The sequence below is a fragment of the Amphiura filiformis genome, chromosome 2 (genome assembly GCF_039555335.1).
Source record: "Amphiura filiformis chromosome 2, Afil_fr2py, whole genome shotgun sequence".
In the NCBI taxonomy this organism is placed as follows: domain Eukaryota; kingdom Metazoa; phylum Echinodermata; class Ophiuroidea; order Amphilepidida; family Amphiuridae; genus Amphiura; species Amphiura filiformis.
Window position 1 is genome coordinate 11,304,596 of NC_092629.1, and position 26,632 is coordinate 11,331,227.

At 37.3% G+C, this 26,632-nt stretch overlaps 1 protein-coding gene across 1 annotated transcript; it reads right to left on the bottom strand.

Moving 5' to 3' along the window:
• Positions 1–1,007: 1,007 nt before the first annotated feature.
• LOC140172815 (uncharacterized) lies at positions 1,008–26,158 on the bottom strand. Its single transcript, XM_072156895.1, has 15 exons — positions 26,028–26,158; positions 24,912–25,010; positions 24,335–24,557; positions 19,403–19,662; positions 18,682–18,842; positions 17,178–17,340; positions 16,124–16,240; positions 13,726–13,839; positions 11,339–11,662; positions 10,372–10,491; positions 8,748–9,065; positions 4,636–4,755; positions 3,208–3,321; positions 2,611–2,709; positions 1,008–1,148 (listed from the first exon to the last, which is right to left on the bottom strand). The coding sequence occupies exons 2-15, from the start codon at positions 24,988–24,990 to the stop codon at positions 1,135–1,137; spliced, it is 2,226 nt and encodes a 741-aa protein (XP_072012996.1). The 5' UTR covers positions 24,991–25,010; positions 26,028–26,158; the 3' UTR covers positions 1,008–1,134.
• Between the last annotated feature and the right edge of the window lie 474 nt (positions 26,159–26,632).

Genomic DNA, 26,632 nt, shown 5'->3' on the forward strand with positions numbered 1-26,632 from the left:
GATATTTGAGAAAATATCTAAAAACTTGGACTTTTTATGTTGAAGTCTATGGCTAACACGCAGAGCGTTCATTTTATTTGACAGCGTGTTCCAAACCAGGAGGGGTCCCTGATATTTCCATTGATGCAAATTTAGTTTTGGTTTCCATTTTGTTAAAGTCATTAATACTCGCCTGGTTTTTACATGAACACTAATTCTAGGAAATTATGGAACTCTGGTACTTATTTGAATTCCATAGAGCTAGCCTGCATCTATATTATATCTATAGCTATATGTAACAATCTATACAATTTTTTAAATAAAATTCTCCCGTTACGCGACGAAAAAAAGCCGTCCTGCGGGCTCGTCCGACCTAGATTTTTAATTTTGAGAATTTTTCTTAGCTGTACGTCGTACAACCGTATTTGACAGAAATTAAGTTTTTTAAAAAATCAGACAATTTTCAAAATATTTTTATACTAATAATTTTCATATTTTTCAGACTTTCAGTGATTTTGTTGGATCACTTCCAGAAAAATAGAAAGAAAATTAAATCCTGACAGATCGATTCAATCGGCCAACCGCCCGTAGAATATGTTTTTTCTTCCCTTATACATTTAATTCCAACTTTCAATTAGGCTAAATAGGAAAAATGTTATGTCTCAAAGCCGCCGCGCGCTTTCGTTTTTCTTTGCGCGTCTATGTCAGCTGAAACGGCAAATTCGTTTTTTATTTTTTTTCCGTAAAATGGTAGATTCTGAGACAAATTTGGAAGAAAAGTTACTCGATTCGATACTCGCATTGTTTAAGTATAAAACAATTGATATTTGTACTTCAGTTGTGTAAATCAACCACAATTTTATGATGTGTACTTTTGAACACTCGAAAATGAAATCTTAATTCAAAATTAAGTTTAAAAAAATCTAAAATAAATAAATAGAATAAATAAATGAAAATCTTAAAAAGAAACCGCATTCCGCATTCGTTTTTGAAACTGCCATGGGCTTTGAGACATAACAATTTTTTAAATGTTGGCAGACAAAATAACCGTCTTGGTTGTGACGTTTATACATAAGTAGTCAATCTGCACGTCGTGTTGTTTGAATACCATTTCACCGGCTTCTTATATATTCCGGACATAATTATATTGTATATCTATGGTGAACCACCTATGAAAAAAACAACCATAATATAATTAATTAAATAATTAATTAGTTAATTAACTAGTTGGTTTATTATGTGTTTCGCCATAGAAGTGATATAATAATCTGATTAACTACCATAGCAAAAATGAAATGAAATGAAATAGCAACAGAGCAAAACAATTTTTGAATATATCGCTCTTCACTAGTATGTTCACGCGGTACCTTTGCATTGGACCATATCATGCTGATCACCTGTAAAATTTGTATCTTTGAAAAGAGCAGAGACATACACAGGTGATGAGTGCAACCTGCTTGTAGTGCAGCGCGATATATTCAAAAAAAAATTACCCTATTGCTATGGTAGTTAATCCGATTATTATATCACCTCTACGGCAAATACAGTCATGTTAATGTAAAAGAGTAAACAAACCTATTGATCGATTATTTCATCAAAATCGGAAGATGTTTTGACCCTTGGAAAAGTCAAATGTTGACCTGCATCCATTTTTTATAACGCCTTTACCACCTCTTGCCCATAACTTCAGAACAATCAATCTTTAATAGAAAAACCATTATCTTCTGATTCCTTATGAGCAGAGTAAAATTAAGCAAAATTTGAACAATTTCGACTTCGATCCTTGGATTGTACACATGACTTTCATTAGGTTACGTTACAAATGACCCGCAAGAATTGTGCCATTTTGTCAAAGCAATGTTGCTACTGTACTATACGGTTAGAGGGGGAATATGACAAACTATTTTCCCGAGGTACTGACCACGGGCCTATCACCTCGAACCCGAAAGGCCGCCGCTAGAAGGGGGGATATGGGGTAAATTATAAATTTTGTCGGCAATTATTGACTGTTATCAGCAAAACCATTGTATTGTCGGCAACTTACAAAAGCCATATAAAAATGAAATATGTTATACCAACTCGTGCTGTTATACCGTATTGCAATACGGCTATTGCTAATGTAATAGCTGTTAATAAGGAAATAAAATGTTGAGGAAAGTTTGGCACTAACCCTACCCTTTCCCTCGTAACGTTTAGAATTTGGAGCGCCATCCTGGTTAAAAAAGTTGGGTCTTTAATTCACAATTTTATTACGGAAATATACGGCAAAATATGCAGTTCACCGCATTCCCCAATCAGATTGGTCCAGGGACGGCCATGGATAATGTCCTTGTAATAATATATTTTCCATGTGTCATGTTTATTTATACTACCATGTGCAATACTTGTGTATTTATAAATGTTTTAAATTTGTGTGTTATTCTAAGTATTTAATTATAATTATTTGTAATATTTCCCTGTAATTTGGCCCATGGCCACGATTGTGAAATAAAATATATGAAATGAAATGAAATGAAATAATGTTATCGCACGGTGAAAAAGGTCATGATTTGTGATTGACCAATTAAGTGGCATGATTTACTCATGAATATATGAGGTGTAATAATATATTTTATTTATCTTACTACTTACATTGATTTTCATCTGTCCAATCGCCACAGTTATTGATGCCATCACAGACATAGCGTTCTGGAATACATCGACCGTTGTGGCAGTAGTACTCACACTCGCCTATTATTAAATGAAATTAAATGTAATTATTATGAATCTTCTGTCATTGTTTTGATTTCTCTCCGCGCGGGTGTCGACTGCGACGGCAAGTTTCAATTTGTTTGAAATTGTAAATATTTGAAATCAGCATAAAAAATGCTTTGATATAAGTACAAACACTGAGCCTAGTATTGATTGGTTCAGTGGTTCATGATATATTTTGGGAAATATTTCAAAACTTTTTATGTTGAAGCCTATGGCTAGCACGCAGAACATTAGTCACTTATGAAAACAATGAGAACACTTAAGTAATTCAATTATATCTTAACTAGGCCTATATAGTTTTCTGATGATCTCAGTGAATTTATGCTTGGTTTGATTTTGAATTTGCTTTCAAACTAAAGACACAAATTTATTGACACAGAGCCTATAAAAAGGTAATTGGAATATGAAAGGATTTCACACAATTTACAGAAATGTATTTCCCGATGTACTTTTAAAAATTAAATAAATTCTTACAGTTCAATTCATCGCTGCCATCGCCGCAGTGGTTTCGTCCATCACAGACCTTACTCGCCTTGATACACCGTCCATTGTTGCAGGTAAAATATCGTGATGGACAAAGACGTGACCCTGGAATTCGATTTAAAAAATAGAGTACATTGTATCTGATCCTGTATGTTTCAGTCCTCATTCATTTGACGGTAGTACCAAGCTACCTTAACCATAACCGCCCTAGATGCTACAAAAATGTACACAGCACAGGCTGCACAGCACAATTAAATTACAGCACGAAGCCGGGCACGAAGCTACCATAGATGTAGACTTCTCCGTAGTCCACTTGTCCATTGTGCATACTCTTGCTATTACATTTTGTATTAATTCCCAATTAGTTGCGATCAAGTAACTGATAGATTCCAAAATCAAAGTTGTTCAGTATTGAACATGTTGAAGTGAGCTAGTATAAATATGCCAAGATATGTTGCATTCAATAACATAGGCATAGGTGCACTAAACTTGTACTGTCACTAATTATATAAACTTTTTTTGTGACCATTTACTATTGAATACTATTGAATGCTTTAATTCAAATAAACATCAGTATAATTTTGATTTCAAACCGAATGCGTTCAAAACATATTTTGTTATCAAAAATCAAATATCGACTATTGCATACTCTACTCTAGATCAGTGTTAGAACTGCAAACCCTAACATCCCACGTTATTCAATTGCGCAATAATCCGCACACGTAGTATACTAGTACATTCGAAAACGAGTCATCCATGCCTTGCTATCACACAGTTGTTACACTTGCTATCATACAGTGGTTCCAAACGTGCCAAACCGGAGTTAAAACGAATAGAAAATTCATGTTTTCTTCTTCTTTCCCTCTCCGTTAGTCTCAAAAGCAGAACAGGCTTTATAGGGTTACGTGTGAGGCTTAAAACCAGTTTGGGAGTTAAGGGGTTAGGATATAGGCCTAAGTTAGGATTAATGCTCAATTAAAGACAAAACAAAACATCAAAAACATTGATTTACCCAATTTCAATGTATGTCGTATAGTCCTATGGGGGAGAGAAAAATGTGAATTTTAGATGGACTGATGTTATAATATTTCGAAATAGTTTCATACCAAGCATGCCAAGCAAAATAATGTGTCAATAAACAAAGCAAATGAACCAACAGGATCGGAATAGAATAGACATTGTATCACCCACTGCAACATTTCAAGGCATATGCGCTATTCCATCATATTCAATAAGGCAGATTGATATATTCAGGGAAAACCCCAATTTTAAAAGCAGAATGAGACCTGGGGCAAACCTGCGAGGAGCATCGACTTCGGTGGTGCAAATCAAAGCCAGAATCGCTAAGCTATCTAGCTTCTCATGGTCGGTATACCCCTCCCCCACTTATGCTTTGCCATTGTCAGTATCAACACTCACCTGATTTGATATTACACGTCTTCCCAGTGAAACCACGTCTACACTTGCATGTAAATCCATTGATCTTGTCGAAACACTCCCCGCCGTTAAGACATGGCTGGCTGGCACATTCATCAGCATCTATATGAAGTAGCAGAAAAGATTTACGATTACATGTAAATTAAAAAGATCGACGATGGGTTTCACCGCCGACCCCAAATTGTCAAACGATCACGATTTGTTGGTGCTCTTTTCATTGATTGATTGAACTCTATTTAATTCTTTTTGACCGTACAAATAGCTACAGATGATAATTCAGTATCCATGGCATCTGCAAGCCGGTTTTCTTCAACGACAGATCACAACTAAAACCACGAACATTATGAACACAACAGCTCACAACGAATAAGAAGCTCAACAACTTAGCTGCTAAAGTGTCAAAGTGCTTTTGCATCTAAGTCTACTCAGTGGCCCAAGCTGAGGAATCAGGTTATTAGAGCAATTGACAAGGCCCAGGTGTCATACTATGCTGAGAAGGTCCGTAAACCTCAGACTGAGGACCCTCGTTAATGGTATCAATCGGTTAAGGTCATGCTTAATAAAAACAATAGTGAACTCAATATGCATATGAAAGACATTGATGAGAGTGATCACAAAGCCATGGCCAATGCAATCAACACAAAATTTGTTGGTGTTTCTAGTCATGTCCAACCGCTTGACACATCTGCTCTCCCCGCTTTCCTCCCTGTTAAAGACTGCGTGCCCATCATGAATCCCTGGGAGGTCTATCATAAGTTGCAGAAAGTTAAGGCGTTCAAATCTTGTGGCCCTGACGTCATCCCACCTAAGATCATAAGGGAGTTTGCGTATGAGTTGAGCGGTCCCATGACTGAAATACTTAACTCTTCTTTTGCTGAAGGCATATTGTCCCCCATCAGTGGAGATCTGCAATTGTTATCCCGGTTCCAAAACAATACCTAGTATTGACAAACTTAAGCTCATATCATTAACTGATATATTTGCTAAAATTGCCGAGGGTTCATCTCAAAATGGATTCTTGAGGATATTGCTGACAATATTGACATTAAGCAGTTTGGTAACATCAGTGGCATCTCTACATCTCATTATTTGATTAATCTTATTCATACTATGTTCCTTGGTTCTGATTCATCTCAAAATATAGGCACTGTGGTCCTTACTGACTTCTCCAAGGCCTTTGACCTTGTTAATCATAATATTGCGATTGACAAGTTATTGGCCTTGGGTGTCAGGGGGGATATAGTGCCTTTGGTCATCAATTTGCTCAGTGACCGTCGTCAATGTGTCAGATGTAATAAAACATTGTCCGATTATGCTCAGTTGCATGCAGGTGTTCCTCATGGTACTAAAATTGGTCCTATCACCTTCCAGGCGGTCATCAATGATGCGGCTCAGGGCTGCTGCTCTCATTACTGGAAATATGTTGATGATCTTACCTTTGCGGAGAACCGCAACTGTAATGAGAGTGGTCCTTGAGAAATCAACTTAAATTAAATCCTGATAAATGCCAAGCTATTAACATCTGTTACATGAGAAATCCACCTCCACGTACTGGCCTTAAAATTGGTAACACTTCTCTGAAGTATGTTCATCATGCCAAAGTTCTTGGTATTTACATCCAGCCGGATCTCAAATGGGATACTCAAGTTAATCATATATGCCAAAATGCCAACAAAAGATTGTTTATTCTTTATAGTAAGTTAAAACGTTTTGGTTTCAACACCACTGAATTGATCACCATCATATTCTTGTTATGTTCGCCCTCTCCTGGAATATGCCGATGAGATCTGGCATTCCTCTCTTACTGCTAAACAAGCCTTGATGATTGAACGTATCCAGAAGAGGGCCTGCAAGATTATATTAGGTTATAACAAGTTCATTTCCTACAAACATGCTCTCAGTACTTGCAACTTGGACCCCCCTTCCACTAGGAGGGAAAGTCATTGCCTTACATTTGCCCAATCGCTTCCATCATGTGAACGCATGCACTAGCGGGCTTCTCCCTCGTAGAAGGAAGGAGGTCCATGGTCGGAGTCTCAGGAATGATGATGAGTTTTCCAGGCTGACAATGCGCACTGAAAGATTCGCCCGGTGCCCTACTATATCCATCTTCTCAATAAGTAGGTTGTCTCGCCTCTGGCTTCCATCTTATCTTCTGTCTCCCCAGACTCCATCCAAAGTTGTTTTGGTTGCTTACATTTTGATATGTCTCTTCTTGGTCTGTTTTTGTATAATCTTGTATTTATGTATATTTATATTTATATTTATTTTGTACTTTTGTAATACGGTACTCAATTCAGCCTTTGGCTGGGATGTATCTGTTTAATAAAACCTAAACCTAAACCTAAATGGGTTCCGGAGGGTAAACTAATTATCCATAAAACACTTACAAAGCTGTACTAACATAATGTACCATTATTTACGGCTTCGTGTTTTAAGATACTGACTCCAAAATGAAGTTCTCTTCCATATTTTTGAGGTACTCATGTAATAAAAAAAGGTTTAATCTTTGTCGGGAAAAGAAAACGATTTAACAAATCAGATACTACTGCAACTGGAAATGAGGTAAATTACAGCCTATCCCCGTCTACAAGCATATTTTTGGAAGACAAAAGTGAAATTGGAAATGGGGTAAATATTGTAAGTTCAGTGGCCAATTTAAGTTGTCAGTAAGCCAGCACTTGCTATCGTGTCCTACGGCCCCTCTTGCTTCAACCAAAAAAACAACAACAAAAAGAACAAAACACAAACGAAAAAAACAACCACGATATTAACCGTGCTGTTTAGTTGTATTATAATTATATCACTAGAGTTGGATATGATTGGATTTTAAAAACTCTTTAATAAAAATATTATATACATGTATATATATGCACACAAAAAAAAGCAATAGCATTATGCTGCCTATAAATGCTGGATATAATTTCACGAGGATATAAGATGTGTGGTTAATAATCAGATGCAAGCAAACCATGAATTTATTTCAGTCATTTACATTCGCCCAGATTGTTGTAGAATTTGCGTGCCACGCTACTTTTCAAGTATTAACATGCTCGGTCAGCTGATTTACGTCATCATACTGTACTTAGGGCCGTGCAGTTCTTGAAAAGTATGGCTAAGAATATCGCACACATGACGAGCTTTAACTTGACATTGTTTCATGCTTCTTTCTCTCCGACATTTCGACGCTAACATAGAATTTTACAACAATTATTTACCATATTTGCATGATCTGCATGATTGCAGATATAATGTAACAAAATCTTTATTTAAAAATATATTAGATGCAAATTATAGGGTAAAGGAAACATGTATATGGTTGAAATAAGTGAGACCATATTTATATATATATTAACGAAAAAAGTATCATCAAATCGAATCACAAATTGATATAAGCATACGGAAGGCTTCTAACACCAACGACCATGTAAGCTTATCCAGTTTACTTATCATGCTGTACTAAAGTTAATTCTAAGCTGATATTAAATTTTAGGTCTTTAATTATTTTGATGTAATTCATTAAAAGTAACATGACCTGCATAAAAATATGCAAGCCTTCGCGTAATTATGTCATATGTCATCTTTTAATATTAGATCGCTTTCATGTTTGAAGTTTCGCACTTTTTACGTTTATGTTTGATCAAAAAATGCAAACACTGACGGATGTACCTGTTGAAAGAATAAATAGACATACCCTGAATAAAATTGGCGAGTTTCACCCCATTCTTTAGAAAAGGCCGGAGTAATACCGTTACGTCGATCACCTTTTGCAAGCCTGCGTCTCTGGAAGGGCCCCAGACAACTTTTCTGACCGAGCCTTTTCCCTTAAATCCGCCTTTGATTGTAAGGAGAGATCTAAAGTCCCTTTAACTTGTTTAACAGATGTAAGCGAAATCCTATATCGACTGATCAGTGCCAGAAGTGGGTATTTGTAGTATCTGCCATGTGTTGATGAGTACAAAATATTGTGTGTAAATAGCCGAATGTTCACAGGGCAGCTATTGCACTTACTCACTTATGGCACTGAGCATTCGATATAGTAGACCATTAATAATCAATATGAGAACCATATGGGCACTCGACTTGGGACTTACCAGGTTCTACATAGTCCGACAAGTTCAGACTGAATCTCCCGACACCTTGTATATGGAACATGATCTCTAGGTTGCTGTCTTCCGAAATATACTCTTGGCCATCACTATAGACATTGTTGTCGTAGAGAAGCGTCTCAAAGGGGAACAAAAGTGCAACTTCAAGGAACTGGACACGAACTTTGTGATCACCTGGAACCGTCACACTGTATTTACAACTATACGGGTTATTGTACGTGTTTGGAATGAAATAGTGGAATGAAGTCAGACTGTAGGAAGAACCTTCTACCAGATCGATGTCTTGTGGCCCACAAAAGTCATCTGAAAACAAAGGAACAAACGTACATTTGAGGCAGATAAAACAATGGTACAATATACGAATTACTTGCGTATTCCTCCAATCTTGGTGCATGTAGTTGTCAAAATTGCCCGTAACACGTAAGAACAAAGTGCGTGTTACCAGAGGATTGGTAATTTGCGTGCCTAAATAAGATAGAAAGATCCTATTGAAACTTTTTAAATTTTAATTTGTGTTTGTCCGTAAAATTAAAGTACATGGTAAATTATGCTCATTCTGGTACTTTTCGCATAAATTATGCAAATGAGGGATCCAATATGGCCGCCAATGGTGGCCATTTTGGAAATTTTTGATGCGTTCTCCTGACCAAAGTGTACCATCTATCAACACGAAACTTGGTATTGGGAATGTTCAGACAATTCTGCATGCACTGATGTTTTTTGCTTTTTTGTCAATTTGTGGAAAAAATTTAATTTATATGCAAAAATATGCAAATTTCACGAAATTTGCGGCTCATTAGTATGCCTAATGTTAATTTACAGAAATAAGAGCACACTATCAACAACAACAAAATCGTCAGTGCATGCAGGAATATACTAATGAACAACTGTGGCAAGTAGCTTTTTAATTAGATGAACAGAACTGGATATATTGTGCATCAAAAATTACACTTTTTTCCAATATAGAAATGGCAAAAAACTAAAGTTCTCAGGTTTTTGCCGAGTCCCTTACCACATTTATAATTTCAACTTTTGAACGGAATATCGTATTTGAATGGGGTAAAAAGCAAAGGAAAGCTAAAAAATATCACAAATTGTCAAAAATGGCATTTCATTGGGGGTCTTTTCCCTAAATATCAAGAGCTATCTCAGGAACCACCGAACCACTGAAAGACTGAATGCAGAATTGACAGAAACAACAGAAATTGCAGAAAATGCAGAAATGAAGATACTGAGTATTAATTTTGGGAGTTCTAAAAGTTATCGAGTCATGTTGTGCACAAGTTAATTTTAACTTAAATTTCTCAACGTTTTACAAATTCTGTCTTTTCTCATTTCTGTTGTTTCTGTCGTTCTGTCATTTATGCATTCTTTCTTTTACACCGTCTATATCTGGTATGTCTGGAATGTAGTGCACTCTGGCAGGACAGAATCTTTATCAAAATGACTTGCCATAATGTACTCAGTAGGTCGATGCTTATTACACATTTCAAAGATTTGCAAGGCCTTGACGGCGATGCACTGTTTCAAAAATACTGCGACATGGATATAATTGTTTTCTAGAACAATAATGAAACAAACGCGAACATCAAAATGTGTGTAAGCTTACCTGGTGTTATACACTTTCGTACATCAAGTCGTTCGTCAACACATTCGCAAATGTAGCCATCTTCTAGGTCAGTACAGTTGCCATCGTTTTCACATGGCGCCCAATCACACTCATTCAAATCTGATACACAGAGAAAAATCACCAATATGATGTTTGCCTAGTATTATTAATGTGGCTTACCTAACTTGATATAACAACGTCTTCAGTTGACAACAGACGTGTCATCCGCAGCATCATAGATACAGGGCTATCAAACTTTTGTAATTGCTTGGCGTGAGACAGAGCCGTGCCGGGATTTGTCGACTACAATATTCATTTTGACCCATAATTATTTGAGCCATATGGTGTTCGAGAATCTGAAAAGCGGTGTGTGTGTGTGTGTGTGTGTGGGGGGGGGGGGGGAGATATGGCAATCTGTTCTTTATTTGAATTATTAGTACAAGATGAACGATTCTCGCGATTTAAAATACAATGCGTCATCCGTCACCAACGGTTGCTCTAGTTAGTTCAATTTTCGACCTCCAGGGTAGACATCGCCTTCCTAGCCACCATTAGATTTTCACACAAGTGTGATAATAATAATGCTGAAAATAGCTCTGCGAAGGATTCCGTGTGATCAATAGATAAAAAATGGATCTACTACAATGATCGTAAACTGCATTTTAGCGTGCATTCTCATGTAACATAATTTATTGACATTTAAATACACAATGACATGTTCCTGAGTTGTTCGTATTACGCGGGCTTAGGATGTCGACATTTTCCCATGATGCACTGCATATTTTGGCCTCTCCCCAGCAACCGCTGGAGGCGCATTATAATGGATCAACCGAATTTGAGACCATTTGAGCGAACATCTGAGTACTTTTCTAATATCTTTAAATTCATTAGAAACAAACTTTTACGCCTAGAGAGTTAAACAATTGGAATGACATTGTGGCCGGGCGAAATTTCTACCGATACTGACCTGTGACATCAATGGCGCTAAGCTGAAGCGAGAACCCAGGTTGCGGAAGAACTTCATTAGATACAAAACGAATCATCAAGGTGGACCCCGGTGTTGTGTAGTTGTCTACAATACTTTGACCCGTAAATGTGAGGTTGTCAATGTACAGAGCATCAAAAAAGTCCAATTGGAAGAAGTTGGGTTCCACCAGGATTTTATAGCCATCTGGAACGGTTACAATGTATTCACATTCGATTGCATTCGGATATAATTCTGGATATAATGGGGACTGGAAATCCATCGTTTCGCCTGGTCTAATGCTGTACCTTGTTTGACCACAGGTGGCTGGGATATAAGAAGAATACATAACATTATTGTAAGATATTGAAAGGTTTTCCTGACATTACCTCTCAAATACGGTATGTGACTCGTATAGGCCTACAGGACCCTTGCAAGAATAATAATTCGTCGGTAGCAACACATAGTGGCGTAGAGTAATTTTCCGTTTCACATAGTGGTGTATAGGTTAAGAGCTAGCTATTATACTATAATTTTTATTCCTTAAAGATACAATTTAATAGTTTGAACCTTAAACTTCAATTACAAAATGGAATCAGGGCCACTACAGAAAGATAAACATTGGAGGAATACCCGACTTGTGAATGTACTGGGGTCTCAAACAGAATGTGCCAAATTGGCCATTATTCTGTGCAGCAAGCTGCAATCCCATATCTTAACAATCTGGGACCTAATGCAATCTTCCAAGACGACAACGCTCGCCCCTACAGTGCCAGGGTAGTCAACGGCTACCTGCAGGATATGGGAGTAGAGAGAATGGAATGGCTTGCCATCAGCCCAGACCTCAGCCCGATCGAACACTTGTTGGACCAGCCTAGTCGTGATGAGCGTGCCAGAGTAGCTAATGCAACGACATTGAATCCTGGTTGAAGAATGAAATGCCATCTCACAGCAACGTGTGACCATGCAGGCTTGTAAGCAGCATAAGAAGGAGGTGTTTGGCAGTTGTGGCTGCGTATGGTCTTTCCACCCTCTATTGAGGCTACATTAGTGTTGTTTGAGCACATAACATAGGCTTAGGAACCGGGGGTCTGGGACTCAGCCCACTCAATAATTTTGGTGCTTGTTCTTTAAATGCCTCGGCACCCCCCCTTAATAATCCTAGATGAAGTTAAAAAATTGTGATAAACTAGAGGGAAATGGGTGTTTGTGACGTATATTTTGCAACATTTTCTGACTCAAAGGGCGAAACCCCCTCGGGCACCCCCAGTGTGGCCCACCAATTATTTTATCAATATTTAGCCCCCCTTGTGGAAAATCTTCCTAAGCCAATGCATAATAATGGTCAATTTGGCATATTCTGTTTGAGATCCAACTACATTCACAAGACGTGTACTTAGCCGTAAAAATGTGATTGTTTTCAATGTGGTGTCATTGTAAAGGGGAATAAAGTAGTTATCCATTGATATGCAGCACGATATGAACATGTCACAAATAATCTGAGAAATAGATGCTTGAAGAAACTAACTTTTGTTGAGGAGTTTATTTGTGGCAAGGAATATGTATTGAGACTTGAAAAATTAGAATTTAATTATAATCGTAATACTATTTATGGCAAAGAATATTTTTGGCTAGGTTTAATGAGTAATCTGTGATATGTCGATTTAGGACCATCACTCGGGACAACCAACCCAGCAAACACAAAACGTTTTCAACATTATTCGCAAAAGGTTAGAAAAGGTTGCCAGAAAACACAACATTTGTTGATAACCTAATGCAAATATTCTAACATAATATTATTTAAGTATTAACAAAATATTTGTCGAAAAAGGTTTGCAAAAAATATTTTACAATAACATTTTGAAAACATTTAGTGTGTTTTCATACAAAACGTTTTAAAACGTTTCCATGACCTTTATATAACCCGACACTTTGATTTTATTAAAACGTTTTTATCTAACCAAAATATAACATAATTAAAGAAATGGAGCTCAGACAAACTGGCATTATAATAAAATAAAGGAGAGAAAAAATCAGAACCGTTCAGTTCGAACCAGCGTGCACTGACGATTACATGTAATCGTCAGTGCACGCTGGTTCGAACTGAACGGTTCTGATTTTTCTCCTTTATTATAATGCCAGTTTGTCTGAGCTCCATTTCTTTAATTATTATATATTTCTCAGGCATGTATCCTCTGGATCCTCGCATTTAATATTTAATGTCTCATATTGACTGATGTCCTGCCAGGACACAGCAGATAGGCCGCCCTCTCTAATTACAAAATATAACATGTTTGAAACGTTTTAAAAACATTTTTGTGTTTGCTGGGAATACAGGGCTATCGTGAGGGTAAAAACAAACGGTAGTCCAGTTCGAGATGGGCGCGTACCTTGTTCACAGTTTCGTTCTGTCCATTCCTCCGTACATCTGCAGATATATTCTCTTTGTAGATTCTCCCGACATGTTCCTCCGTTTAGACATATACCATCATTACACACTAGTCCTGTATTAGTGTTTAGATAACAAACAATTGTAATACAAAGTGTTGTAAATAAATACATGTACAAACAAGTAAACAAACATGATGTTGACATCTGTCTTAATTCTTCTGCCGCCGTCATTACTGACGATTGGCTACCATATCTGACTGCATCTCCAAGCTGTTCTGTTCTGAGCTAGACGCTTGTCTAGGTTCATTCCTGTTATTCTTTGATGTCATCAAACCATTGTTTCTTCTGTCGTCTTCCTCTCTTTCTCTGTAGTGTTAATGCACTGCCACTTCCTCTGAGGATGTGACCAAGCAGCTGTTTCTTCACACCAAGTTCCCCAAGGATTCTAGTTCCAACTGATGTTAGCATTCTTCTCCAGAACCACATTTCAGCAGCAAGCACCCGGTTCCCATCTGTTTTGATCATAGTTCAGCTTTCCAAGCCATAAAGGAGTATAATCCATACCAGTATCTTGATCAGTTTCATTTTCAGTTCTGTTGCAAGGTTCCGATCATTCCACAGATCCTAAAGTTCAATCATTCTTCCTTTGGTCATTCCAATCCTGTGGTTTCGATGTCTACCGTGCAATTTGCGTTGGATGTTTTCACCGAGCCCAGATACTTGACGCACACCGACATCGCCTGGCTAATAATTACTTTGTCAGCAGAGATACTAAAATCAATACCCGGGATCGATACACGTGAATGTACTATGCAAGAGTTTGATATGAGACGAAAATCTTTGGATACCGGGGTAGAAAATGATGAATATCTCCCGTAAATGATTTCGTATAAGGAAACCAGATATGGTTCCTTGCACTTGAATTCTATTTTGAACAGATATGATAGTCGTTAGCTTGCGTCTTGAGAAAGAAGCTTGCGTCTTGAGTCAAAAACTGACAATAATTCTGATTTATATGTGCCGAATTATATAGCGCAGTGTATAGGCCAATCGTGGAGGTAGTCTAAAAGCATATGACCTATGGCGTACCATGCTCGACTCACACATAGCGAGGTCAGTCGCCGGCCTAATCGGGGCTATTGTCAGTAGCCTTAGTCAGATGTCCTTCGGCCCATTATGCGACTCAAAACTATTAAACAGGTCGATACAAAATGGCCATGCGTGGCGGTGGGTTCAACCTACCATGGCGATTTCTGCCATGAAGATATCGGGGCGATGACACTGTGTGACGTGGTTGGCCTGTTCAACTTTTCCCCTCCATCTATTGTGATGTTGTACTCTTCTGCTTCTGCAACCAGAACTTCTGTTTTCTTCACATTGAGTTTGAAATTCATGTCTTTGCGTTATATCTATTGCTGTTGCCAATCTTTCTATGTCCTCTATTAAATGATGTTTCAAGGAGTGCGGTGTCGTCTGCATATCGGAGGTTTTAGATTGGTATGCCTCCTATTTTGATGCCATAAGTATCCACCCTCATCTCTTTCTCTGTGTATGCCACAAAAAGATATGGTGACGTAATACAGCTCTCTCTCATACCTTTGGTCATTCTGAACTCATCTGTATTTTCACCATTCCACCTGTCTTAATTTTAGGCATCTATGATATGTCTTCAATACATCATCTTATTACAGGAATGACCCCCTAAATCACAAAATGCAGACATTGAACTAATTTTCGCACTATACTAATAAGTTATTAATCATGTTAGTAGCAACAAAAAAAAAACACCAAAAAAACCCGAAAATGCCTTAAACATTGGCAAAGGTTGCCAGCATAACAAGTTGTCTGTACATTTTAAAGTGATAAAACGTTTATGTAAAAAAAAGAAAAAAATACTAACCTCTTCATTTTCACAACTTTTGGTGAAAAACCATAAATGGAAACGTTAGCACGTTTGTGAACATCACCATAACATTATCAGGACCTTATTTGCCGTATATAGAAGTGAAGTTGTAACAGGATTAACTACCATAGCAATAGATGAATACAATTTTCGAATATATCGCCCTGCACTACAACGTTCACGCGGTACCTATGTATTGAACCATAGATGTCAAAGAACAGGGATAAAGACCTGGATCGTAATTCTAGAATACTTACATCATGCTGACCACTCTCACATGTAAGATTAGTTTCTTTGAAAAGAGCGGTATTGTATTCAATCTATAATTGCAGACATGTACAGGTAATGAGTGCAACCTGCTTATAGTGCAGGGCGATATATTCAGAAATGGTTGTTAATCTTGTTATATCATCATTTCTACGGCGAATTGAAAGAGTAGTCATTTAAGTGTATTTATTTATATATGAATTTGTTGACATCCTGTGCCTATTTACCGGTACAATTATTCATTTCGTCCTCTCCATCCGCACAAAGCGGTTCACCATCACATAACTCTTCTTCTAATGCACACGTGCTGTTGTCGTCACATCTTAAATCAGTCCCGTTGCAATCTGTTTATACAATGAAATAATAAATTACTATCAACATGTAACAGGAACAGAGGTAAATGACGCAAACGAGGTTTAAGAGGGATATGGAAGACCCTCACACGTACATGGCGTAGATGTGATTGTCGTTGGACCTGCCAGTAAGGCCTAAAAGATGTTTGATTAGCGTAACATAAAATAATTAGGGTAGGTAGGTTTTGTTTACTTTTGAAACTTTAATTAAATGTTAACAATAAATTTGAATTTGTTACATAAAAAGTAATGAAAATAAAAAAAGCACCTGTGTTCATATTAAATGGGTATCGTTTTATAATATTAATGCATTTAGACAAACATACTTTATATAATGAACCTTTGACATGACGCCATGATGACATGATTTTATTAGTCGTTTTATATACCAGCTATACCGTTTGTCATAATACCAATATTTGCAATTATATACAATCATGACATTAACTAATATTTTGCATCTTAAATGCGCAGTTCATATGCACAAACGAATTATAATCTTCAAGATATTATTTTAATACTATTTTAACCCCATATGAAGGTGAATTTTGCTAATCAATATGCTAAAAAGAAGATGAACAAGGCAATTATAGCCATTTTCTCTTCTGTTTGGAATTCCATCACCTATGCTCCAATTGACCTTTTCGGTAAATCCCATAAGCCTTTGAGATTACACCTGAGATGTCGTCATTTGACGTCACGCCGACTTGCGTCGAAGCGCTTATCGTTTATCAAAAATCGTTACTGCGCGTTGCAAATCGGCGTGACGTCAAATGACGATATCTCATGTGCTACTCACAAAGACTTATGGGATTTACCGAAAATGTCAATCCACACTGGCGTTGATGACGTAGTTTCGGGTTCTTAATCAAAGGTTTACGACAAGCACCGAAATTACCAATACGGTATTAAGTAACAACACCCGTACCTAATATTCTGTGTATATGTTCGACAATAAAGTCATGTAATACGGACATCCTGGCATATTCCGTAGTCTGATCTCCACACCTTCCAACATAAGACAGCCAAAGTCCAACCAAGTCCCAATTACCATTTTCGTCGGTGCACATTAGAGGAGCACCAACCTCGCCCTGAATTAACAAACAAGTTGTTAAAACGTATTTTATGTTAAGGTGATAGTTTTATCTCTCATTGGCATGATTAGGCATGTTAGGATTAGGGTTAATGTTAAGGTTAGGTTAGAGTATATGTTCAGGATATGCATGGCAAGGGTCACGTGTATAGTATTGGGGATAGAGTAGCAACGGGGTTATGACTAGGTTAGGATTCCATGGAATGTATTATCATTTAATGGTTAGCTTTCGAAGTTCTTAACACATTTCATTGAAGAGTCATAGATACTTGTATGCGAGTTTTCAACTGATGCACATGGAGTGTTTCTGTGTCACCAACAGTGCGTAGCATATCCTTTTTTAGCATGATGCAGTCATGTATACAATAGAATTCACCACGACCTTTGGAGGACAAACCCCCATTAAAAGCTATTAAACCAAGATAACACTCATTGAAAACAGCTCAACTGATTAAATCAGATCTTCTCTGGTTGTGCACATGTGTCTGTTTTATATGTGCGGTTATCGCAATGAGCTATATTAGCTTCAGTTGGGTAACCGATTATAAAGGAAACGCAAGCAAACAATGGTATGTAGACCTTTGTTCACGAAATGAGACAATGGTCTGCTTTTTGTCAACCAGCATTCTTGAAAATGAGCAACATGATGATTGTTGACTTAACACGGTTTGGAAATAATTTCTTCATATTTTTGATGTTATCTGTCGTTTACATATCCTTCCTAAAACACAAAAGTGCGACTATTTCCAAACACCTAAATTAGCTAAAAATTTAGGACATGTTACAAAACTATATTTTCTAGAATTTCATAGAATACTTTAAATGTAGCGTGTACCGTTTTTTTGTGGCATCCTTCAGAACTGAGCGGTTCGTTACCAATATTAGCTAATATTTGCGGTCAAATCTCCATTCAATTAACACGGGGAGTTGGCTAGCAATGAGCTAGCTATGCCTTGCACTCACTCATATTTTACGAAAGTGCGACTATTTCTGAACATCTAACCTAGCTGTAATTTTAGGTCATGTTAGAGAAATATATTTGCTAGAAGTTTGGAGAATACTTTAAATATTGGCCGGTTATTTTTCACACAGTGATGTTAACTAGGCAAATTCATATACTTCTATACATACACTATTTGTAAAGGTCGCGCGTCAATGGTGAGAGCACTGTGTATTGTGTATAGGAAAACGGACAGTAACTGCAGTATGGTTTGCGGCACTCTTGCGGCGCAACCGCGTGAAAACACTGATATCAGTACCAAACTCTCAGAAAAACTGAGGAATGGAAATACAAGAGTTTTGAAAAACAAGAAAATAGGACCAACGAAACAAAACTTACGAAACAAGCGTGTGGTTCTCCATTGGACCCATTAACTCCATTCGATGTGCAAAGTGTTGTTTCGTGATATGGAGCACCGAGCTGTTCTTCACGATATTGTTGGCACTGGTCATGCGAAAGTATTCTTGCTGGTGCTTCTTGCAAATATTGCGGAAACTCATCTATAAGATAATGAAATGAATTATGAGGATTAAAAAGACCACTTTAGTTAGTTTATACTTTAACTCCCACTAAAACAGTCCTAAACATCCACATCCACATTAATAATATTCTCATTAATTTGTTTTTTGTTTTAAATCTATAAAGTAAACTGCTTGGACATGTTGGAATCTGTTTACTTTCACCCATTAACCATATTAACAAATAACTAAATTCTTTTTTCTCCCACTGCGTCTCCTTCTTCCTTTTCTGCTTTGTCTTTGTCTTCGTCATCATCATCATCATCATCATCATCATCATCATCATCATCATCATCATCATCTTCTTCTTCTTCTTCTTCTTCTTCTTCTTCTTCTTCTTCTTCTTCTTCTTCTTCTTCTTCTTCTTCTTCTTCTTCTTCTTCTTCTTCTTCATCTTCTTCCTCTTCCTCTTCTTCTTCTTCTTCTTCTTCTTCTTCTTCTTCTTCTTCTTCTTCTTCTTCTTCTTCTTCGTTTTTTCTTCTTTGTTTTCTTCTTTGTTTTCTTCTTCTTCTTCTTAGGTTAGTTTCATAGTCTAAACTTACTGAGAATGTTTACAGATCCCCAGCCAGCAATCCAGCAGCTTTCATATGCTTCCCATTCATTCTGATTCGTTGATAGGCATATGGGCCGTACATAGTCAGTAACATTCACCTGAGTGTCGAGCTGAAGCACTGCTAAATCATATTGTTGAATAGGTATAGCCTTTGGATGCTCATAGCCTCTTCGGACACCCACTTGTTGGCGGTATGGGGAAGACCCGTCGACTTCATTATCGCCAAATACTATTTCTATGTTTCTAAAGCTGTTAAAACCAAAATGATATCGAGCATTCTTCTTACTTCAAAACTTTCAAAAATACCAATATTTATAAATCTATCATATTGCATTGTTTTAAAGCTTTTATTTATTGAACAGTGGACTTCGGGTATATATATAATGCGCATTTATAAATGCGCACGTGACATCTACAAGTCGCCATACCGTGTTCAACGATGTAAGGTACCCGGATGTGCACAGATTCCACACGCAAAAGTATAGGCGAAAATGACAGGTTACAAGGAAAATTGGTTTTGCAAAATAGTGGCATTGATTGCAAAGGGCAAAATAATTTGACCCGAAACATAAACTCTTTATTTGGATTTTCCATTACGGAAAAAAAAAAATTATGACGGAAAAGCTAGATAAAGCTGATTTAAAAAGTTATATTTCATTATTTCCGTGCTAAATGGGCGTGGCAATTGGCCATATTGATGACGAAATGTGATTCTTACTGGCATTAAGGTCAGAACTGGGTAGCTGCCGATGATGTTATTTGATAATGTTTGCACGTAGGGAACTTGGGGCTGTCATTTTCTTCGGAAGGAAGGGGTCATGGATTTATTTATTTGGGAGTCAAGATAAGTATCCCCCCCCCCTAGCGCCGCCAATGAACATAACTCTGACCCTAATTTTAACTCTAATTATAACGTAAATTGAGGAAACAATAACTTTAGCCCTTTTCGGTATAATGACCCTCTCAAAGGCTAGATGTCCCCGCCCGACCTCCTCTATTCTAATTTACTCATTCGCTCGCAAATGGACAAAAAACAAATTCAAAATGTGTTTTAAGCACCTTTTGTGTCCCCATGCTAAATCGGTAATCTGTACACCCTTTGTCACCCTTTGACGTACAATTTAGAGTATAAACACGTAGATGACTGTACATGATCTAATCATCCCGGCTGGAAGACTCGTATACTATACATCACGCTCATACGTTATATGACAATATGACGTACAATCACGTATGTGATGCATGGTTTGAGGTTTATTCAGCTAGTAAGTTAGATCTCGTCATACACATTATTGTCATGGTATATTGTAATTGTATACGTCAATTTTGTTCAGTTTGATTCAACCGGCTTATAAAGTTTTACTTTACACGGAAGGGGAAAGTTAGCAAAAAACAATTAATTTATGAGTGTAAAAGGGGGGGGTGGTTTTGGGGGAAGGGGGGGGAATAATATTTATAAAATTATAAGTAAGGCGAGAAAGAGAGAAACCCTGTTCTATGGTCGAACGGACCTTTCAAGTAGGGTCGGTCGGTCGGTTGGTATTTTTTTATAAATTTTTAAATAACCCAAAAAATCACAAAAATCTGTAAATAAATTTCAATTTGAGAAAATACAAAAAAAATTCCGAAATTTGGGGTCGGCATTCATTTGTACAGGAAAAATTTGTTTCCCAATTTGTTCAAAATAGAACAGGGTTTTCGTTTTTCATAAATAAATAAATAAATAAATAAATAAATAAATAAATAAATAAATAAATAAATAAATAAATAAATAAATAAATAAATAAACATTAATTATGTTTGTACATGGGGGGTGCTGTGCAATAATCATGTGCCAGTACTAGCCACGAAACAAGGTCACAACTGTAGCCACTCCTTCAATGGTCGCCATTTCAGTGATTGACAGTGATGTAATGCAAATATGGCGCTGGCCATCTGGTCACGTGCGCATTTATAAAAGCGCATTTATACTGTTGAAGTAATAACTATATTAAAATAACGTTGTTATCAATATCGCAATCCAAAGGTAAAACCTATCATAGTCTTACCATATTGATGTAAAAGATTCTGACATGGAAAGACTAGCGTTAATTTACTTTTGCATTATGGAGAAAGCAGCAATATTCGTTCAAGGAGTAACACGTTGGCGAGTTCAACACCCCTCAGATCTATACTAAAGGGGCCTCTGACAATGAAAGATACATTATTATTATCAGTTACCATAGGGTATTAAATAAAAGGCACTAAAATTAATGCCCACGTGACCCATGGACGCCGCCATACCAAGACCAAGTGATCAGTAGATGTGCTACGATGCTAAGAGATAGGAATTTTTAAGACAAATATCATCAAAATTGCTGAAAATTTAATGTGCAAATTTATTTATATAAGTTGCAAAAAAGTTACAAATTTGCTAGAAAATTTGGACATGCCTCCCGCGTTTCCAATTGAAATACACAGAAAGACCACCCGCTGTGCCAAAGGTCACTTTTCCAGACATCCTGTCTAGACGCTGTAATGTCAGCGCCCATGTGGTCACGTGGGCATTAAATTAAGTGCCTTTATTCAAATGCCCTAAGACGACTGATTATTATTCAACGAGAAAGTCGGTCATTCAAGCAGCTGTTGATATTAAATCGGATGACTATGGTACCATTGAATTCAAGTTCGACAAGAATCTTTATAGGGCCTTTTAAACACACTATATTCGAGAACCGCTAAAACCCACTAACCGCTCCACCAGTCACTGGGTTTAGCAGTTCTCTGGATATAGCCAGCTTTATATGATATAGCATGGTTTTGGATCACCACAGTCAAAAGGCCCTCGGGATACTAGTAGGGCTTATCAAAAGAGCCTTTGATGTGGGTAAAGACAGTTAATGTAACGTATGCTTTGTATATTGGTACAGACTTGACATTTAATATGGAATATTTCTTCACGAAGTGTCAGGACTAATCTGAAAAGGGTCTGCTTAAACCACGCGGGTTAAATATGTATTGGGTTGGGTCGGGAGATGGTGTTAAATAATTTTTGATAGATTTCAGTAAAGCGTGATGAAAACTATAATTGCGGCACACCATCATCATCCCTATATCTTCGTGTCAAAAATTGCCGTGATAGTACGATGAATCCTCACGTTTTTCAACAGCTACGCATGGTGATTTTATTCGAGATAGGCCGAGCGATGCAGGCTAAGCATACAATGTGAGATTTTGAGAGTCTGCCACACTGTTTCTATTCTATGTTTTTACGATTTTCGCATGATCAGATATGGCTGGCCGTAACCGCCACAACGTGGAGCTGCTACACGTAGCTTACTTTTCGCTTCGCGGAGCTAAATTGACCAATCATGTTAGATCTTTCCATTACGCGGAGCCAGTTGATGCATCCTCGTTCCAAAGAGAAAACTCTTGCCAAAATTAATGTTTACTATGTGGATTTTAAATGAATCGAATGTAAATAAACCACAAACAGTTGTACAGTATCAATAGCATTGTTTGATTAGTGTATAGTCAATGTTACCTTGCATGCATGTGTCATGTGTGTGGCGTGTTTGTTTGTTTGTCTACTGTATCAGACCAGGATCACTGACACCCATGGTACTGATACTGTCATACTATCACGGTGATCATATTGTTGAATGTTGTGACTTTAAAATAATCATGATGCAGTCATGTCTACAGTAGAATTCACCACGACCTTTGAAGGACTTAAACCCCATTAAAAGCTATTAAACCAAGATAACACTCAATGAAAACAGCTCAACTATGTTACATCAGATCTTCTCTGGTTAAATACACACTGCACTTGTGTCTGTTTTACCTGTGCAATGAGCAATGAGCTGGTATTATAGTTTCAGTTGGGTGAATGATTATAAAGCGAACGCAAGGTAACAATACTGTCTGGGCTTTTGTTTACGAAAGGAGACAATAGTCTGCTTATTGTTAACCAGCGTTCTTGAAAATGAGAAGCATAATGGTTTGTAGACTTAACACGGTTTAGAAATAATTTGTTCATATTTTTTGGTGTTATCTGTCGTTTACATATCCTTCCTAAAACACAAAAGTACCAATATTTCCAAACACCTAAATTAGCTAAAAATTTAGGAAATGTTAATGTTAATTTGGCTCCACGGAGCAAAAGGTCAGCTACGCGTAGCAGGTCCACGTTGTGGCGGTTGCGGCATACCATATCAGTATCCCATATGATATTTCTATTGCAAGAAAATTTTATTTGTTGTCACGTAAATCACAGGTTTCGTTTAAATTAACTACCTGGAAATTAAATTAACTAATTAGTGAGGACCGGTATTTTGCTGTGGATATGTTTAACTGCAATTTTGATGTAAAACATTTGAAATCCGCTGTAAAAATTGTGATAATATTCAACTCTTTGAGAAAATAATTATATAAAGGAATGCATGTAAAACAGGTGCAATACAATGGACATTATTGACACACTATCACTCTCTTTATCTACGTCAATAATAGAATAATCGATTTCAATCGAATTGAATACATTGCTCCATTTTGAGTTTGTAGTTGACTACTGAGCGACCTAAGCGATCGATTGCTAGCCAATCAGATAGAACTCCTTTTCTTGCGTTCAGTGAAATACCACTCGCCTGTCGCTCACTACCACTCGCCCGTCGCTCACCAACGGAGTATTAAATTTATATTTATCGTATAGGGCGTCAACACTGTGTGCGGTATCAACCGTTCACGATTTCAGCTGTCTGGAGTAGTTTTACTCTTTTATTCGCGAATATTTCAAAATGGATCGTTTTGGTTGTAATTACTATATCATTTCAGTTAGCTTTCCGTGACTGTCTGCAACCATGACGGTGCTCTAGTGCACTGTGTTTGCCCTTTTGCGCTATTGTGAGAGAGCATTATGATTGTACACATGAAAACGTTTTACCTGGTTTTGACACTGGGAAGTACGCAAAGCGTAGGTGTCACAGCCCATTCTGGAGCAATAAGCACGACGATGCATTCTTCTAAGCTCTGTGGTCTGAGTCCAGGTCTGGGAATCATCCGACCGATCCAAGGCCAGGCCCCTAGAGCAGCATCTCGTCCGTTGAATATACGGCTTTGTGGTCCCTCCAATGCGGGGCGGTTTCCGCATACACCCCTGTCTTTCCCTAAATAAAGATGAATACGAATGAAAATTGAATATCCCTAGAATGTAGGCGCCTTACTAATATAAGGTCATATATTTTAATAATATTCATCCTCCTCCTCCTCCTCCTCCTCCTCCTCATCATCATCATCATCATCATCATCATCATCATCATCATCATCATCATCATCATCATCATCATCATCATCATCATCATCATCATCATCATCATCATCATCATCATCAACAACAACAACAACAACAACAACAACAACAACAACAACAACAGCAGCAGTAGCAGCAGCAACAATAACATAACCATTGCCTGCTTCAGTGTCATCATCGTCATCATCTCCTTTCCTCTCCGTTCACTTACAATTAAGTATTCCACTGCAACTTGAAATCCACGCCAAAGACAAGGTAAGAAGAGTAATCGCTTCCTTCCATCTATCCATTATTAGTCTAAGATCGGCGCCTAATGACAGATGAAAGAAGAAAGGTATAATTATCGTCTGACCCAAGAGGTCCCAAGTTCGATTCACGGTGGAGCCTAATATCATCAGTAATTTTTTTTCGACATTACTGCATTTAACTTATGGGGCAGACATAGTGGATCGCAACGACCTCGCAGTTATTTCCGATAAGGATGATGTATGGCTATTTGCACACCATGTTCTATTATGTATCCTTGAAAAACAGTGTCTGATATTGCTAAATTATATAATGCAAAATAAAAGTTTATGTGGTGTTTACTGGATCAATTTTCAAATTTGTACTAGGCGGGGTTATGGGGTTGGTTTAGGGAGACTTATGGAGGTTGAGTTAGCAAATAGGTCACTCATTTGCGGGATTCAACACCCACCCACACCACCCCGACCCACACAAAGCAGACACACAAAGACAATTAATTACCTTATTATTAGACATGACTTTATGATCTATTTTGTAAGTCTATCATATGATAACATTAACCGATCTGGTATCAAACAAATGCGCATATATATTCTCTTATAGCACTTTACGGTCTTAAGGCTATTTTAAACTGTTGTGATTTGGTAGTTTACAGCATCTTGTGAATAGTAGTGAGCTTTGGCAAAAATTGCATTGGTGATTTCATAGCGATTGTGTAGAGGAATATTATTCAAATATCAGAGATATTCTTTTGTTGGTCCTGTGGTTCTTGAGTTATCTTGTAAAGAGGGCTGGAACAACAACACTTAAAAAAACGTATATAACTCATTAACAACAATAAATCAAGCAAGTTTTCAAAGTATATGATTTGTAGAATGAACTTGACCTGGTAGACATCATGGACCTGGTATTATGCATACGAACTTCACTCTAACCCTTAGTACAGACTTGTATTCGTCATGTTCGTAAACTTGCATTTGTACTCTTGACACAATGACAGCGTTTGATTATCATCACAATTAATTTTGTTTATTGTATCTATAAAGTATTTGGAAGTGAATATCATAAGATTTTTACTTACTTTGTTATTTCGAGAATTTAGTCCAAATTGATCATAATTATTATGCGGCTGAACAGTGCAAAAGTAATTCGTCAATGATAAATTACATGTATGGCTAACTACAACCGATCGAATTGCTAGCATCGAGCGATTGTCGTGGCCGAATGAGATGATTCGTTACATTTTGCACCAAGGTGGACGACCCAGTTCATTGGATAATATAAATGACTATAGTTAGTGATTTAATAATATGACTCATCTTATTTGTGAGTAACTGCATGATTTTGTTAAGAGACCGAATCATTTGCACACAATACTTATTGTGTTTTTTTCCCTGGATCATGGATCGCAGACAAAAGATTGCCGAGTCGACATAACTAGACGTACCCACGCAAAAAACAAATGCCATGAACAACAGCAGACTGCCCCCCCCCCCACCCATGGACACAAAACAACTGAGAAGAAGAGCATAAATAGGGGAAAATATGCAAAAAATAGGCTCGTACATAAATGCTACAACTTTTGATCAGAAATTGGGAAATTTTTAAATCCTGCCCCCGGAAGGCCAGGTCTGGTTACGCCATTGATGAACAACAATGGTACCAAAATAATTGGAAAGGTACGCT

What these genes read in the sequence shown, in the direction of transcription:
- LOC140172815 (XM_072156895.1), bottom strand. Translation starts at nt 24,990, where the DNA reads ATGGATAGATGGAAGGAAGCGATTACTCTTCTTACCTTGTCTTTGGCG. An exon ending in GAGAACCACACGCTTGTTTC is followed by an intron (nt 17,341 to 18,681) that starts GTAAGTTTTGTT and finishes TTGTTAATTCAG; the next exon opens with GGCGAGGTTGGTGCTCCTCT. An exon ending in ACGAAAGTGTATAACACCAG is followed by an intron (nt 9,066 to 10,371) that starts GTAAGCTTACAC and finishes CTTTGTTTTCAG; the next exon opens with ATGACTTTTGTGGGCCACAA.